This window comes from Petaurus breviceps, unplaced genomic scaffold (assembly GCF_028583685.1).
Source record: "Petaurus breviceps papuanus isolate PSGF00001 unplaced genomic scaffold, PetGlider_PUasm1.0 189, whole genome shotgun sequence".
Taxonomy (NCBI): domain Eukaryota; kingdom Metazoa; phylum Chordata; class Mammalia; order Diprotodontia; family Petauridae; genus Petaurus; species Petaurus breviceps.
This window is the reverse complement of record NW_027185809.1, coordinates 13805127-13824269: the sequence shown is the minus strand read 5'-3', so window position 1 is coordinate 13824269 and position 19143 is coordinate 13805127. Positions and strand designations below refer to the sequence as shown.

General features: G+C 40.0%; 2 protein-coding genes across 16 annotated transcripts in view; both read left to right on the top strand.

Annotated features, from left to right (window-relative positions):
• Positions 1-19143, top strand: part of IFT43 (intraflagellar transport 43) — a 345957-nt gene that overhangs the window by 51114 nt on the left and 275700 nt on the right. The window lies entirely within an intron of this gene.
• Positions 1-19143, top strand: part of TTLL5 (tubulin tyrosine ligase like 5) — a 414008-nt gene that overhangs the window by 302508 nt on the left and 92357 nt on the right. For all 15 annotated transcript variants that reach the window (XM_069091917.1, XM_069091923.1, XM_069091924.1 and 12 more), the window contains one exon: positions 1259-1454. In XM_069091917.1, the coding sequence (XP_068948018.1) occupies positions 1259-1454 (196 nt within the window). The remainder of the gene's footprint in view (positions 1-1258; positions 1455-19143) is intronic.

Genomic DNA, 19143 nt, shown 5'->3' with positions numbered 1-19143 from the left:
CTTCCTTCCTTCCTTCCTTCCTTCCTTCCTTCCTTCCGTCCTTCCTTCCACTAATATTAGCCAATAATTCTGGTAGGACCAGATTCTGTTGATGGCGAGGCTATTCTGACCCATTATGAAGATCACTCATACTTTCTCTATTTCCTGGTCTATACTTTGTTTTAAGGATGTAGTTAAGCATGATGCAGTGGAGAGACCACTAAATTAGAAGTCTAGAGATGTAGGTATTGTGCTATGTCACTGATTTAAGACTGTGACCTTAATCATGTCATTTAATCTGGGCCTCAATTTCCTTATTTGTAAAATGAGGAGATTGAACTAAACTTTCTTTAATATCCCTTCAACTGTAAAAAGTCAGTAGGCTTTATATTAATTAATTCATTCCAAATTCAAAGTAATACCTCTTTAGTTGGTTTGGGAGTCATTAGTCTTTAGTTTTACCACTTTTTCTTTTCTCCTAGGTTTTTTGTCTCAATCATTGGAATCACCAATCCCTCTCCAGTCTCTAGACCTTATTATCTCAAGTGTTTTCTGCACCTGAAGCATCCTTCCTATTTACATTCTTGCCCTTAGCTATCTAAATGCCAAGTCTTTGGGGTTTTTTAAATTTCAGCTTCAGAGTCTTGCCCCAGTAGGTATATGTATATATAAAATCAGTTTTGCCTTGGCTTCTCCCTCCCTAAGCATATAACTTCTTTTTCTACCCTGATGATATATGGTTATTATTTTGCTTTATTGGGATTTTACTTACAATATTTACATACTTCTTAGTATTTTGGTTCTGTTGTTTACATAGCCCTTGTATTTTTCTACATCTTTGTAAGTAAGCTCTTTAAACATATGCATCATGTCTGTTTAACTTGAGTAATATAGTCACATCAGGCCCTTAAGCATAAGTGGTTTTGAGATTCAAGTCTAGTTATTGTCTGCAAGAAAATAATTTCAAGATATGTTCATACTGGTCTCAAAGTGAATTAGACTAGCTCAGCTTTTCTCATATTAATTCAGCCATAAAACACTTTGGGGATTATGACACTGTACCACAGAATTGCCTATGGTGCCTTCAGAGCCAGAATGCTGGGCTAGGTGGTCTGTGGGTTTGTCCTAGTCTGGCATTTCTTCTGTTCTAGTCTTCTCCATTAGTTTACTTGCCTACATTGGAGTTTGTCTTTGAGATCTTTTGGCAGTGCCTGAGGCTGGTGTTTTCTTGAGGATTTTAGCTTGATTCTTTAAGAAACATATTCTCTCTTTTTCTCAGGAATATGCAAACCGGTGGCTTTGCCTGGGAAGGGGAAGTAGAAAACTCTGCATATAACAAGGCAGCAGGAGTGATGCCACAGCACAAGTATCATCCCACCGCTGGCAGCTATCAACTCCACTTTGCCCTGCAACAGCTTGAACAACAAAAACTTCAATCCCGGCAACTGCTTGACCAGAGCCGAGCCCGGCACCAGGTAATTAGAGAAATGACCAGTCCCTAAAATGAAGCCATCTTTCCATCAATGGGAAAAAGTCAAGGCCATTAATTAACTTCAGAAATAACTTACCAGACATTTCCTTTTAATACCCAGAGTAGAAAAACAGTATACTAACTTTACCCCTACGTCATTGTTTCATCCTTTTAAAAAGAAAATCTGTTGAGCCTGTTCCCCAGAACAATTATTTGGAGCAGAAAGCTGAAATGATGGATAAATGATCAAAATTTTGAGCTATCTTAATTCTTCTGATTAAATATAGTCTTTTTTTTGGAGGGAGGAAGGCAAGGCAATTGGGGTTAAGTGACTTGCCCAAGGTCACACAGCCAGTAAGTATGTCAGGTGTCTGAGGCCAGATTTGAACTCAGGTCCTCCTGATGCCAGGGCCAGTGCTCTATTCACTGTACCACCTAGCTACCCCTAAATCTGGTCTTTTTTTCTCAATGTAGCCTACTTTGTCCCTTGAAACCAGTCAACTTGACAAGAAAGGAAGTTTGTAAAAAGAAGAAAAATCAAATCACAAGATTTGGAGGGTTTAGGAAAGGAGTTTTTCTCTTTCCCACTTGAAGAAATCTCTTCCTTTTGAAATCATTCCCTTTCTTTAGATCATCTTCCAACAGCCTGTGTTTCTTAGAGAAATAATAAACACTTATTCACTGTGTGACCCTGGGCAAGTCACTTAACACCAATTGCTTCTAAAAGAAAAAAGTGGGGGGAGAGAGAGAAATAAGAACATACCTACACTAGTATGCATAGAATTCAAGGAGACTATCGTGGCTAGCAAACAAGTATTTATTTAGTGCTAAGCACTGAGGATACTACAAAAGCCAAAAAACAGCCCTGCCCCTAAGGAGCTCATATCTAATGAGAGAGACCACATGTAAATAACTAGGTCTGTCGAAGACTTGGAGAGAGAAGATAGAAGGGAATATTGGAGGGGAAGGTGCCAGCAGATGGAGGAATGGGGAAGAACCTCCTGCAGAAAGGGAGATTCGAGCTGAGTCTGTAAGGAAGGTGGGCTAGCCAAAAGGCTGGGGGGAAGGTAAGGTTGAAGAGCATGTCCCCCACATACAGGGGAACAGCCATTTAGTGCAAAGACAAAGAAAGGGTCAGTCATATTAAAAGAGGCTTTTCGTATTTGACTTTGGAGGTCATGGGGGCACTGGAGTTTGTTCAGTAGGGAAGGGGGGCAGAGAATGGTTAGATCTGCTCTTTAGGAAGATCATTTTGGAAGCTGAGTGGAGAGGATGGTTTGGGGTAAAGAGACACTTGGCAAGGAGACCAATTGGGAGGCGATTACGCTAGTTCAGATGAGAGGTAATTAGACCCTAAACTAGGGTGGTGGCCGCATGAGTGGAGGGAAGGGCAAATACAGTTAGGGGGACCTGGATTTAAATCTTGCCTCAGATATTTATTAACTGTATGACCTTGGACAACTCACTTAACTTCACAAATCCCAAATTAGACAGATGGGATGGAAACAGATCAGTTCTGGGATGTGCTTAGAAACTAGGGCTGGAGAGTAGTGTTATATTGTCTTGGTTTAAATTCCAGTTCTGTCATTTCCCACTTGTCAGTCAAGCAGTCAGGAAACATCTAGTAAGGGCCTACTATGTGCCATGCACTCTTCTAAGTGCTGGAGATACAAAAAAAGGCAGAATGAGTCCCTGCCATCAAGGAGCTCGTAGTCTAATGGGGGAAACAAAAGCAAATTAACACGCACAAACAAGTTATACCCAGGATAGATAGGACGTAATCCGCAGGAGGCACTAGGATTAAGTAAGAGGGATTAGGAAAGGCCTCCTTTAGAAGCTGGGATTCTGGTTTGGACTGAAGGAAGCAAGGAAAGCCAGAAGGGAGAGATGAGGAGGGAGGGTGTTCGAAGATGAATGACAGCCAGAAGTGTTTGTGGAATAGCAAGGAGGCCATTGTTATTGGATCAAAAGTATGTGGGGGGGAGAAGGGATGTGAGGTGCATGAAGACTGGAAGCTGGCAGGGGAGGGGACAGGGAACTATTTTATTATGACAGATATTGAATGCCCTACAGAGGGTTTTGTATGTAATTTTGTAAGCGACAGGGAGCCACTGGAGTCCATTGAGTACAGGAATGACCTGGTCAGACCTGAGCTTTAGGAAAATCACTTTGATGGCTAAATAAAGGGTAAATTGGAGGAGAGAGAGACTTGACACAGGCAGACCCAGAAGGAGACTGAGGGGACAAGGGCCTGTACCTGGATGGTGGCAGTATGAGAGGAGAGAAGGTGCTGGTTTGAGAGAGGTTACAAAGGTGAAATTGGCGTGCCTTGGCAACAGACCGAATGTGAGGAGGGATAGGTAGTGAACAGTTGAGGATGACAGGCCTGGGGGCTTGAGAAGATGGCATGGCTCTCAACAGTAATACGGAAGTTTAGAAGCAAGGAGGGTTTAAGAGGAAATGTAACTCAGCTTTAGATATGTTGAGTTTGAGATATCTACTGACCATCTAGCTTGAGATGTCTGAAAGGCAGTTGAAGAAGTGAAACTAGAGGTCAGCAGAGAGAGATTAGGCCTAAATGAGTAAATTTGAGAATCGTCACCATAGAGATGATAATTAAATGCCTAATGAGATCACTGAGGGCAGAGGGCCCGGGTCTGGTGACCTTGGGCACTATTCTTTTCCTCTATGGGCCTCAGGCCTCATCTGTAAAAAGAGGATAAAGAAGGATGCCTGCTTATACTACCTCATGGGGTTCCTGTAACGATCAAATGAAATAATATATGAAGGGCTTTGTCAACCTTAAAGCACTATATTGATTGATTCACTATGATGAAGATAATTGGCACTGAGGATTGTACTAGTGTACTTCACTGAACTGTGAAATGTATAACAAATATGTTTGGTTTTTTTCCAATTCTGTCAGACTTTCTTTCATAGGGAGTATGCAAAACTCCCAGGTAGGGAGTTGTTTCATGTCTCCTCGAGAGAGAACAAAAAGTCATTCACCATAAATGTGTGTGCATATGTGTGTTTATATGTATGTGTATATGTATATATGTACATGTGTGTGGGTGGGTGGATGTGTGTATACATGTATGTATTCTCTCTCTTCATCTCCTCCCCAGTTCTCTCAACAACAGTTGGTTCAGGTCAAGTGAATGGTGATTAAATTCTGGGAACATGGACAGAGAATCTGAATCCTGTTCATTTGGAAGGTGTAGAATAATCAGTAAAATAGCAAATGTCCTACTAAATATTCCATCCAGTGGAATTTTTAGCACCTTATGGCATATTTCAGAAGACATCTGGAATTGCTCCACAGAAGGCATGAGACCCCATGGATATTTTAAACTGTTGTTTCTGAACCTATGTAAAGTGTAAAACTCAGGATACTGGACCTGGTATCAGAAGAACTTGGTTTGAGTTCTGGGTCGGACATTAATTGGCAGCAGGTCACTTCATCTGTCTAATGCCTTAGTTTCTCTAACTGTAAAATAGAGACAATTAACACCCATCCTACCTACCTGATAGAGTTATTGTGAGGATCAAATGGCATATAACCCATGGACCAGCCCATGTTAACCTTAACCTTCATGATTTGCATTAATGTTTGTAGGGAATGTTTTCTGATGAGAGTACTCCAAGTTGATTGATCCCCTATCTCATTATAAAATTGAGGACTTCTAAAGTCACCTGTGTTACTAGAATGAGCACTGGCCCCACGATCAAAAGACCTCACTCAGCTTAAACCCCAGCCCTGACGTGCACTACCTGCCTGTCGGCTACCTGTAGCAGCTATGTGAGGTTGAGCTCTGGACTTCAGTTTCCTTAATCATAAAATAAGGAAGATGAACTAAGCTACCTTTGATGTCCTTTCCAACTCCAAATCTATAATCTTATAATTTCATTATTCATTACTTTGCTAATAGAAACCTAGATGAGCCACTTCATAGAATCACTAGGAAACAAGTAAGTGAAGCAGAAGAGGAAATACAAGAAATATTAGAAACATTTTTAGCAGCTCTTTCCCAAAATAGTGCGTTTCCCTGCCCCCCTCCCTGGCATACTTTCCTACATTCAGGGTCTCATCTATAGTTTCCTTTTTTCTTTTTTTTTTTTAGAAGGGGAAAGGTAGGGCAATTGGGGTTAATTGACTTGCCCAAGGTCACACAGCTAGTTTTTTGTGTGTGAGTATTAAGTGTCTGAGAATAGATTTGAACTCAGGTCCTCCTGACTCCAGGGCCGTTCCTCTATTCACTGCACCACCTAGCCGCCCCCTCATCTGTAGTTTCTTACAGAGACGGGCAAGTGGTATTGCACAATGCAGTGGGAATTCATCATAACGTGATATGTGTTACAGACATAATGAAAGTACTTTGTAAATTATCAGGTACTACCTAAGTGTCAGGTATTATTTCTCCTCTCCAGAAGAAAGATGTTCTGTAGTGATAATCACTTATCTGTTGAGCCATCATTTGTACAGTGAGTATGGCCTATGCTTTCTATCAACTCTTAATTTTAACACTTTAGATCAATTTGTCACATTCTCTGATAAATTCTATAAGCCATAGCTTCATTTCTTAAAATATGAATAGTCATGAAACATAGCCTCAATTTGAACATTTTTTGGCCATTTATGATCAAAAGTGAGACACAATGAAATCAAAGCTCTTTCTTAGCATTCACCTGGAAGAGACCCTCAGTCCTTTTTTTTTTCTTTTTGGAGGGGGGAAGGCAGGGCAATTGGGGTTAAGTGACTTGCCCAAGGTCACATGGCTAGTTTTTGTGTTGAGTGTCTAAGGCCAGATTTGAACTTAGGTCCTCCTGACTCCAGGGCCGGAGCTCTATTCACTGCGCCACCTAGCTGCCCCTCCTCACTCCTTTTTTCCTGCAAAAGTATATTAACTGGGGGCCTAATATAAAATTGTTATTTAGAGATTATATTGTTTTGTAATAACATGAACAGTACCATACACTGATGATTAGTAACATAATTTAGTAATAGTAATAATGGCAAATTAGTAAATGGTAAAACTAAAAATTTTAAAGTAAAAATTTATTAAATAGTAAAAATAATAACAGTAATTTAATAAATTACTTTGGTAATGATTACATAGCCTTTCTCATCTTATATTTTGTGGAGGTTCTCTATATTTTTTTTACTACAATCATAGCACTTATAATATTCAAGGTGTTGTAAGGTTTTGTTTTATTTTGTCATTTCAAAAAGCCCAAATGAGACAAATGGCATAGAAAGAGATCAGGTATAGGATGTATTTGAAAATTGGGTCTGGAGGACAGTGTCAAATTGCTTTGGTTTAAATCTCTGTCCCACCATTTACTATTTGTGACTAATCTAGTTAGTTTATCAGTCTGAGCCTCAGTTTTATCATCTGTAAAATTAAGGAGTTATACGAAATAGTCTAAGAGCAGTTAGTGGCTCAGTGCATAGAGCACTGGGCCTGGAATCAGGAAGACCTGAGTTCAAATGCAGCCTCAGACACTTCCTAGCTATGTGATCCTTTGGATAAGTCATTTAATCTCTGATAGCCTGACAAAAAGTGATCCACTGGAGAAGGAAATGATGAACCACTCCAATATCTTTGCCAAGAAAATCCCATGGACAGCCGTGTTCCACTGAGTCATGAAGACTCAGACACAACTAAATGACTGAGAAACACCACTAGTGTTTGCGATCATCAACACGTAAAACAATACGCTCAAATTCTAATTTACATATCATTTAGGAGATTGATCCCATGATGTGAGTTTGAAAGTACATCAGAGGGGGCAGGGTCTAGATGGCAGAGTAGAAGCACGACCTCCGAGCGGATCCAGCTTCTACCTTCCTCAATCAAAGTAAAAAGGGGACTCTGAACAAACTTTGGAGTTGCAGAACCCACAAAATGACACAGAGAAGCTAACCTCCTGCTGAGGACAGCCTGGCAGGCCAGCAGGAATCAGGCAGCACAGCACTCTGGGAGCTGAGCCCAGCTCTACACTGAGGTTTTAGCCCCAGGGCGGGCCTGACCAGCCACCCGCTGGAGAGACTCCAGATCACCAGCAGCTGTGGCCATTTCCAGATTCATCAACACATAAATGCAAAGGACAAAGTGAGAGGTCAGTGCAGTCTGGACTCTGGGACTCAGTAAGTGGGAGTACGTGGCTTTTGCCCCTGGGGTGAGAAGCAGATGAGACGCCTGGCACAGCCAGCCAGTGCTATGTGGCAGCTTCAGTTCCTGGCCTGCAGAGTGTAGGGGGACCAAGCAATCAGTCTGAGGGGTAATTGCTCTTGCTTTAACCTGCTTGGATCTGAATTGCAGTCTAGGGTGGAGGACCCCAGCTTGCTAGAGCCTGTGGAGGCCTCAGAGAGGGCACCCATCTAATACCTCCAGCAGCTGAGAAAACCCCAGCGTTTGAGACGAAAGCTCCCCTGTCTGGTGGCAGAGTCCTATTGTGGCAAAAAAGCCCAGGGGTCAAGTGACTGAGGGGCAACATGACCAGGCAAAGGAAACAAAGCAGACAGAAGATTCCAACATTACATTCCTATTTTGGGGACAAAAAGGAGCAAAGCATGGAACAGGAGGAAGACAATGAAGTCAGAATTCCTGCACCAAAAGCTTCAAAGGAAAATACAAGCTGGTTACAAGCCATAGAGGACCTTAAGAAGCAGATAAGAGAAGTGGAGGAAAAATTGGGAAGAGAAATGAGAACGATGCAAGAAAATTATGAAATGAGAGTCAACTGCCTGACTGAGGAAAATAACATCTTAAAAAATAGACTAACTCAATTGGCAAAAGAGGCTCAAAAAGGCAATGAGGAGAAGAATGCCTTAAAAAGCCAAATTTGCCAGATGGAAAAAGAATTTCAAAAGCTCACTGAGGAGAATCATTGCTTCAGAATTAGATTGGAGCAAATGGAAGCTAATGACTTCGTGAGAAATCAGGATGCTGTTAAACAGATCCAAACAAATGAAAGAATAGAAGGCAATGTGAAATATCTCATGGGAAAAACCACTGACCTGGAAAATAGATCCAGGAGAGATAATTTAAAAATTATTGCACTACCTAAAAGCCATGATCAAAGTAAGAACCTAAAAATCATCCTCCAGGAAGTTCTCAAAGAGAAATGCCCTGCTGTTTTAGAACCAGAGGGCAAAATAGAGGTTGAAAGAATCCACTGATCACCTCCTGAAAAAGATCCCCAAAAGAAAACTCCTAGGAATATTATAGCCAGGTTCCGGAATTCCCAGATTAAGGAGAGAACATTACAAGCAGCCAGGAAGAAACAATTTGAATATTGTGGAAACACAATCAGGATAACACAGGATTTGGCAGCTTCTACACTGAGTGATCGAAGGGCCTGGAATATGATATTCCAGAGGTCAAAGGAGATGGGATTGAAACCAAGAGTCACCTACCCAGCAAAACTGAGTATCATGTTTCAGGGGAAAATATGGTCATTCAGTGGAATAGAGGACTTTCAAGCATTCTTGATGAAAAAAACAGAGTTGAATAGAAAATTTGGCATGCAGATACAAGAAGCAAGAGAAGCATGAGAAGGTAAACAGGGAAAAGAAATAATAAGGAACTTATCAAAGTTGAACTATTAACATTCCTACATGGAAAAATAATAATTGTAACTGATGAAGCTTTGAATATATATGTGAATGTGTGTATATATGTTTACAGGTATACATAGATAGAGGGCACAGGACCAATTTAACAGGGAAGTGATGATACTTAAAAGGTGAAATTAAGAGGTGAGAGAGAAATATAATGAGAGGAGATGGGGAGAGACAGAATGGGGTAAACTAACTGTCTCATAAAAAAGAGGCAAGGGAAAATGGTTACAATGGAGGGGAAGAATAGGAAGGCAAAAGGGAATGGGTCAAACTTATTCTTATTGAATTTGGCTTGAGGAGGGAATCAAATACACTCTAAATAGGGTATCTCACCCTATAGGAGAGTAGGGGAGAAGGGATCAGAGGCAGGATGATGGAGGGCAGGCTGGGGCGGAGGGAAGTTGGATGCATCCACTTTTGAAAAGGGACAGGATTAAAGTAGAGAATAGAACAAGTGGGAGGTGAGATAGGAGGGAGGGAAATATAGTCAGTCTTTTACAATATGTCCCCTATGGAAATGTTTTGCATAGCTACCCATGTACAACCTATATTGAATTGTTTATCTTCCCAATAAGGGTGGGTGACAAGGGAGGAAGGGAATAAGTCTGGAATTCAACGTTTTAAAATCAAATGTTTAAAATATGTGTATATATATATATATACACATATATAAATACTATTGATACTATTTTACATGTAATTGGGAAATAAGATATGCAGGCACTGGAGCATAGAGATCCACAATGCCCTACTGGAAAGTTGGAAGGGGTATGGGAGAAGATATGGGAGAGAGCAGATTGGAAGAGGGGATATCCTATGGGACTGCTATTTGGGGGCAGTGGGTAGGGGAAAAATGGGGAGAAAATTTGTAACTCAAAATTTGGCGGAAATTAATGATGTAAATCAGAAGTTAATAAAGCATTTGAAAAATGGAAAAAAAATTTAAAAAAAGAAAGTACATCAGAGTCATTTGACAGATACAGTCCTTGGACAAAGATAGGGAGAGAAATATAATCTTGACCAGTTGGTAGAGATGAAGAAGAAAAAAGAGAGATAACTGAAAAAGGGACTTCTATTGCTTCTGAGAAAGTCAAATAGCATTTGTTGAGTACCTACTTTGTGCCAGGCAGTAGGCACTGAGGATACGAAAAAAGGCAGAAGACATTCCCTGCTCTCAACGCACTCACAAATCAAATCAGGGAGACAGAATGGAAACGACTATATGATATATATGTGTATATTATATAGCATATTTGTATACTGTATAACATAGCAATAATGTATATTAGTAACTTGTATTTTAATATAGATGTACCTATATGTACATACAGAGATGTGCTTTCTTTCCTGAGTTTTTTATCTGTTTCTTTTCCATATATGTGTGTCCATGTTATATTCTCTGTGTGTATATGTGTGTCTCTATAAACATACTCTTACACGATCAGTTGGACATTATCAACAGAGGGAAGCTAATGGTATTAAGGGAGACTAGGAAAAACTTCTTGTAGAAGATTGGGATTTTAACTGGGACTTGATGGAAACCAGGGAAGCCAGAGTGAGGAGGGAAAGAATCCCCTCCCACCTCTTTATCGTCCTATGAATATCCTGAAACTGTATTGATTTTCCAGATCATCTCAAGGGGCCTCAATATTAGGAAAGGTCTCTCTGCTGGGGGCATGGGGGAGAGAGGATCACTTTCTGTCTTTTAGAAGGGAGTGTCTGTACACTGGAAGCACAGAATCTCCCATACAAACTGTCTGGCAAAAGTTCTTTTCTAGGAAGTTTTGTTTCATTTTTTTTTCTCCCCTTCTGCCTCTGCTTCTTCATAAAGAGGTTATCTAAATGTTTTCTTACTCTCTACTACTATCGCTGTACTTTTCCTAGAGTTGCTCAGCAAGCAGCCCCTTAATATCTGGGCCTAGGATTCAAGATGGGAATTTCATTGTACCCTGCTTCCATACTACCTGAATAAATAAGTGTATAAAGAAGGAGATCAACTCCTTTTGGATCAAGATTATTTGAAAAAAAAAATTGTTAACATCTACTTCTTCATTCTAATGATTATAAATCTATCTGCATTATCTCTCTGAAGATACATAACAATATATTTATATGTAACAAACCATACATACTATTTTCTGCTATAAATATACATATATACATTTATATACATGTATGAATACATACACACTTACATGTATACATATATACACACACAGATGTGTTATTTTCTTTCCTGAGTTGTTGACCTGTTTCTTTCCCCACTTCCCCAAGCTGGGCTATTACCCCACAAGGAAAATGCAAAAAGCCTTTCTTTCATCTCTGTCTGAGGGTCTTTCATGAGCAACGGAGACAGCTGATGACATCAGTGTTAGTAGCTCTCCATGCTGGGGTCTAGGAGGAGGGCCATGCTGGCTGTGGGGCCTAACTGACCCAATTCTAATTGCTGACATTGAGCTGATGTTATTCTTGGCCCAGTGCAGAGCGATTACTCAGTAGTTTCTGTTAAAGTGATCCTTTGTTAAACCTCTGCTCACACCCCCTCTCCCCTTCCCTCCCACTCTCTCTTCTGCCTCATACAAACTGAAAAGAATCCAACAGTTCAGAAAGCAGAAAAATTAAGTACATTTTGATGGCCAAGGCAGTACTCCTGAAGTTTCCATTAACTAAAAAACTGGTTTGTTTTTAAAACTTTTCTCTTGTCCTCCCACCTCTATCCTTCTTCCTCCTGCAGTTTGATATAAAACTCTTCAATTTTTAGAATGACTTAATATTCTGTGATAGCGGGGTCACTTTAAATGAGAGGAAAATTTGTTTCTTGACTTTGGCCTTTCTACCACTTTCTGAACCAGCCTGGATATAGAGTGGGAGCACTCATCCAAATTCCTGAAGCAGAGCCAACAGAGACCAACGTGACTATAACAGGCAGGCGCCAGGAGAAGCTGAGCTTAGCGAGTCTTTCACACCCTTTGTAGCATCAAAAGTGTAATGTGCTCTTTGGTCACAGTGTGTGTGTTTCTGTGCCCACGTGTGTGTGCCTAAGTGTCTCCAGGCATATGTGTACCTATCACCTTACAGGTCTGGAATGGATCCACATGCACAACCAATCCATGCCACTCTCATCCAAAAAGTTCATTGCATAGTGCTAGGTCCTAGAAAAATTCTGCCTCCATGCAGGAATTAATACTGTTTTCAGAGAATTTCAGCAGCTGTGTGTTTGTGTTGGGGAGAGGGAAAGGAGGAAAGGGAGGGGAATCTCAGCAGGAGTTTTCAGTCTTCTTTTCATTCTGCCAACAATAATATGCTATATTCTCAGCATGGCAGAAAGAGAGTAAGCACGCTGCAATGACTGTCCGGGACATCTTCATCACCATATAGCTTAATGGAAGGCAAATATAAACAAGGTTAGTTTTAGGGACTTTTAAGGCGAGATTACATGTCTATGGTTAGGCCCCAGGGGTGTGTTAACTTGGATCTCATAGCCTACTGTTTCTTTGAATTTTTTTTTCCCCTTTTTGACCTTTGTCAGGAACTAGTAACAATTTTTATTTCTTGTTTCTCTACTGAAGATTGCCCTAGGATCATCCTATCTGACTGATAGTCCAACACAGCAACCGGCTATCTACGCCTAGTCTAGGGGCCCAGAGCTTGGCAGCAGTCACTGGTTTGTACTTGCCTTCATAGAATCCATACCTTGGATTCATTGCTCTAGGTTTGCCTATCTCTTCTTTAGTGGAATTAGGCTCCACCACCACACCCTGCCGTCCACAAGATTCCTAAGAATAATTCTGTTTGGGGCTCTAGTGAAAGGGGTCCTTCCCAAGCAAAGGGGGAGGAAGTCAAAAACAGTACCCAGGGTACAAACAGGAATCATGCTTTATTCCTACACAGGAAAAGCAATACTGAGCAATATGGAATCATAAAATGATTACAATTAGTTGAGAGGCTAGTATTTAAACCTTGTTGAGACATTTGTAACAGACCTGCAGATTGGTGATTTTATTTTATGTTTCATCTCCATTGAATACAAGCCTCATGCATGATAACTGGGGTCTTTCTTTCCCTTGTTCTTTCTCTTTGGGGGCAATTCTTCATCTCTTGACCAGTCTGCCTTCCACTGTTGTCCCTGTAACTATTTCAGTAGTTGATAACTAGCTACTAAGGTTCTCAGCAGGGGAAAGATGTCAGCTGCCTTTTGAGCTCCCATAAGGCACTGTACCAAAGAAAAGAAGACAATAGGAAGCAGCACCATGCTTGGCATAGACTTTCTTAGGAGTTGAGAGAGTTGTCCTCATACTTCAAGGCCAGCAGGAAAAGGAGTCCTAAAGGGCAAGGCATTGCCCCTTAAATATATCCATAGAGTTCTAATTGCCAATTAAAAGAGTTCTCATGGCCAGCAAGAAATAGTCAATATATTTGTGCTTGCAGAAAGACCCTTCCATAAAAATGTCCCCAAGGGAGATACAGTAACAAATCTGAATTCAGCCCAAATGGGAAAACTTTAACAAACGTGGGTTTTCTTACTCTAGAGGGAGACCATGAGAATAAATGAGACAATAGAGAGAAATCTAGAGATAAATAAGATATGCGTAGAAGTGTTTTTAACTCTTCCAGGAGAAAAACAGAATACTGTAAAAATCCTATGTTGTGATAGGGTTTCTTCCCCCATGTTGGAATGAGTTTCCTACTGCTTGTTTAGGGGGGTTGCTTGAAGCTAACCATGTATTTATAAAGATCTGAGAGTAGTACAGTTATTAAATTAATATAGTATATAACAGAAAAATCTTCCATTCAGATCCCTTTGGGTAAATGAAAGTGTAAATTTGTGAATATTTTAAAAGCAGTGATACATATCACAGCCTATGCAGTCCTGTCCATGTTGTGCATCTCTGATGCCTTACTTATCATGGCATAGGAATGACCCTGACTTCTCCAAGGTAAGAGCAAAGGAACACAAGCTCTGCCAGATTCTTCCATGCCAGTCCCAGCAACAGACTTCATCTGCTTTCCAAGAACCAGCCTAGCGAAGCACAGAGAAACTCATCACAAATAGTCTGGTCACTTGGTGATGAATTCTTTGGCTATGGCAACCCTAGTTAACATATAAATTCTTAATGGTAGACCCTGAACTAATAGTATTCTACTCTATTTTGAAGTATTTATAAATTCTAATGCTTATCCATGTATTTAAAACTCCATTTGTGCTTATACTTCAAGGTTTCAGTATCTGAAGGACAGAATTAAATAGATCAGTAATGATTTATTCTAGTATACCTTTTAGCTATAGTTCTTGACCACTTGTGTCGGTAGCCCATTTAAGCTCTGAGAATCTATCGCATCTCCTACTCCTGCCAATGATTCAGCCTCTCAGAGCAAAGCTGGCTACATCTTCCCCTTAGGTTCTAGAGCTAACCTTGAAGGGTCAGAGGTGACCCTTCAATGCCACTGTATTGAAGCCACCACCTACCCCCTTCCCCATAGTGCTTCCCTCCAAGATTATCAGTTGAGAATCATTTCATCAGGGGTGGCTAGGTGGTGCAGTGAATAGAGCGCCAGTCCTGGAATCAGGAGAACCTGAGTTCAAATCCAGCCTCAGACACTTAACACAAAAACTAGCCGTGGGACCTTGGGCAAGTCACTTAACCCCAATTTCCCTCCAAAAAAAAAAGCAAAAAAAAAAAAAATGAGAATCATTTCATCAGCCAGCCTTAAAAGGCTTTTAGAAAGGTATATTTACTAGTATGGTACAAAAAGAAGAGCTGGTACAGAACAATCCTTCCCCCACCTGGGGTCTGTGAGACCCAGACTCCAGGGGGACTGTAGACTCAGGCTCAGAAGGAACTCAGAGCTTTCCTGGTTGCTGAAAGTCTTTATCTCCAATCCTGTGGGATGCTCAAGAAGTTCCATTTAGGCATAATGTATTTTCTCTGCTGAGTGGTCTTCTTGAGGAGCTGGGAGACTCATCTGCCCTTAGCTCCTGACAATGAGGACAGTGCTGCGGGCTGATCTAGGGATAGTGCTTAGGATACCCTTGTGGAGGTGGGAATGCTGATCTTCTCTAGACCCTGCAGAGCTGGAATGTTTCCTCTTCAATCTAGACAGAAGGGGATGGGAAAAGAACAGGCCAGAGGCCTCTCCTCTTCTCCCTTTACATGGTCACTCCTCTGCTCTGTGCTAGAAAACCACACATGTTTCTTTTCTGGAGGAGCCTCCCACTTTAACTAACTTGATGCTTTTATATAAGACCCAGAGAGCATGAAGAAATTTCCGAACCAGCTGAAGCAGACCTCTTGTTTGAAGTCATTTTACTTCAACTGACTTTTAAAGACTTTTTAAATTTAGTTTAATGTGTTTTGATTGATTGAGAAGTATTCTCACCTAATTATAGCAGTTTTTAGTAGCCTGATCCAAAGAAGCCTCAGGGTTAAGGAAGAAAATGCAAGAATTCTGAAATCACATTTTAAACCATGACTTGGCAGAATTCAGATGGTTTGGGATGCATTGAGGAGCGTCACATTTACCAGCGATTGAAGATAGCTCTTGTGCTTTATATGGACATTTTGAACATGCTCTGTGTCCTCAAAAAGTGGCTTTGCTACAGCTGCATAGTGAACAGCTTCTTTCCATCATTTCACTCTGATTTATGGTTAGTATCTGTTTGTTTGTCTATGGGCATGTGAGGAACTAACAGTAGTGCCATTGTGCAAGATGGGCAAAAGACAAGACCTCCTCATTTCATGGCCCCCAGCCATATAAAAAGTGCTTACAGAACACGTGACTCCAGGGTTTATATAATGATGTGTTTCCTTAGTGGTAAGTAAAATAGAACCCATCATACTGAGCAAGTTTCTTGGATTGAAGAAATACATTTATTTAAACAAAGATATTAACAGTATAGCTAGTCCTATATGTAAATAATTATTACATTTTATAACTAAAATGCCATCCATGAAGCACTGAAAGTAGGACCCATAATTGACCAAATAAGTTAATGGCTCATTTTCAAATTTGCCTTAAAGAAAGATGTTTCAATTTTAAAGGAATTTAGTATTAGATTTAATATGAATTTGCTGTTAAATCCCAGAATAACACAGTTTCATCTTAAGTCTTATTTTTTTCTTGGTCAATATGATATGTGGACTTAGAAACCAATAAAGTTAAGTAATTTTCTTGCTACGTTTATAGATTCATAAAGAGTTAGAAAGGCTCTTTGAGGATCATTTGGTCTAACTTCTTCACTTTACACATGAAGAAACTGAGACTCAGATGTTTTATTACAAAATAGTACTGTTTGTTAGTATTAATTAGATGGTATTGGACATTATCAAGAAACATTCCAATATAAATATGAGTAGAAAGCAAGAGGCCATGGATAAAAATAATTTTCATTAATTACAAAACACAAATGAGAGATATAGCCTCACAAAATTAACTGAGAAGAAACTCATTCCTAGGCAGAAGGAAAGTACAGAAGCTGATTCAATACTGCTAGTCTTAGTCATTTTTCTGTGCCACGTACAGAGATGGTGAAAATGGTACCATAAAACGAGGAATTTGAATTTGACAAAGCTTTGGAGTAACTGATACAATGAGGCATATTTTGGGGTTACACTAATCTCTGCTGACTCAGTTAAGAAAGGCTTTGAAAATTAGCTCATTCACTTGAGAGGTTAAAGAAAAAAGTACAGGAAAAATGATTTAAGGTAGGATAAACTGACTTACAAGGAAAGATTAAAAGAAATGTGTCACCAGGTTGTCTCAGTAGTAAATCTACAAATAAAGATATTTTTTTAAACATAAAAGAGAAAAGTAATCCAGAAAAGTCAACATCAGCTTATGAAACATTTTCTCAGAACATATAAATTATTCTCTGGCATTGATTAAGACACTTTTAGAAACTGCCTAAAAGAGTTAATTCATTCAGTCTGCCAGCAATATTTATTGAGTTGCTCGCTGGTAGGGCACAGTTCTGGACCTTACTGGGAGAAAATCGTAATAATATTAATAGAGGCAGTCTGGGGATGGTGGGTAACAGTGCAGGTCTTGGCTCCAGAAAGACCTCGCTTCAGATTCTGCTTTTGACTCACTACAATCTATGTGTCCCTAGGCAAATCACTTGGTCTGGAAGTCTGTAAGGGCTGCTCCTTAAGGTGCATCTGTCAGGTCCTAAACTGTCTATAGTTTGGTATAGGGAATTCCCCATGCCAATCTAAGTTGATAGAGGTTTCCTCACCAGGAGTTCACTACAGCTATACTACTGTAAATCTCCACCAAGAAACAAAAACCAAAAATCTGCCATTTATGCAGTGCTTCCAGGTTTCCCAAGATTTTACATATACTAACATGTGATTCTCACGAGAGACCTGTGAAATAGGTGCAAAAGATATTATTTTCCCCTTTCTACAGTTGGGAAAACTGAGATAGAGATGACAAATAACTGACATAGTTACAAGCCACTAAGTGCTAGAGGTAGAATTTGAATGCATGTCTCTCCTGTCTTTAAGTCTAGCACTTTTTGCACTGAATTGCTATCAAAATCTGAAAGAAGCCATGATCTTATCTGGTCTCTATTTGACGAAGAAGTTGTTTGATATAAATCTCAGCATCTGCCGCTTTACCCCTAATTAGTTCACTTGAAAAGGTGCTACTTCTAATGAGAAAAAGGTCATGGATGTGATTGATATTCACACAGCCTAGTTAACTTCTTTGTGTGTAATGGCAGCATGCTAGCTTCTGATTGACTGGCAGATTGTATGTCTCCTTCATTATTCTGCAGACCCAAACACCTGTATTCATCTTCTACCCTGAACTAGATATTTGGAACTATTAAGGGCCTCTCAAACGAGTTAAGAGACTGAAGAGCTTATTTTAGAGATAGAAACTGAAGAGTTTCACGTATCTCTGGCAGCTCGAAGTGCTGCCTCATTTCCTTGGGTGGTCCATATCTGGCCTTCCCTGCTCCCCTTCAGTTTGAACAGTAGCTTAAGCTTTTCTGCCCTCCCACCAGAGTTATGACAGGGTGGTGTGGACTTTGTAATGGAGGCCAGGAATTGTGCACGGTCTTCTTGTTTATCTTGTTATTTTAGTCCAGGCTCACAAACACTCAAGTGCTTTAGCGACCAGAACGAACCACATTAAAAATAAGTTTGCATACCTTGTAGTTTTGTGATATGGACTTTCTCTGGGCCATGATAGACTTTATATCATGAGAGTAATACCTGGAAGCCCCTGCCTTCTGAATAAGAGTTAAGGACCTAAAATGGATAGGAATAAAATGGTTCTCAAAGGAATTTCAAACTATGAGAAATTATGTAAAATACTCTTCCAAATCACTTAATAAAAGGAGAAACGGTCAAAACAACCCTCTGAAGTTTTACCTTACACCCAGAAAATTGTCAAAGATGATTGAAAGTAAGAAAAGTCAGCATTGGGAAGGGGTAATGGAAAGACAGGCCCAGATTACTAGTGGAGCTGTGAATTGATCCAGTCATTCTGGAAAGCAATTTGGAATTAAGTGAAAAGAGGGACTAAATTTTTAGTTACTATCCCTTGACCCAGAGATTCTACTGCTAAATGGAGATCAATGACAAAAAAGATGGGATCAGTACACAACAAAATATTTTTAGTGAATTTTTTGTGGCAGCAAAGAACTGGCAACAAAGTAGATGCTCATCAACTATAGAATGGTTCCCCAAACTATAGTACGTGTTACTCTGTTTTAAGAAATGGTGACTGAGAAGCACAGAGCAGTATGGGAAGATAATTGAACTGATACAAAGTGAAGTAAACAGAATCAGGAAAATGGTATACATAATGACTACAGCATAGTTGGTGGAAAGAGCAACAATATCAAAACAATGGAAACTGAAATTATAATGACCAGACTTGGCTCCAAAGAAGCGGTGTGAGAAGATACATACCCCCTGCTTCTTTCCAGAGGTTGGAAACCAGGAACATCAAACACTACATATAATGCCAGAGTTTTTCATTATGTTGACTAGTTTTGCTGAATTGTTTTTTCTTCCTCTATTTTTTATTCCTTCTTATAAACAATGACTCTCTGGGT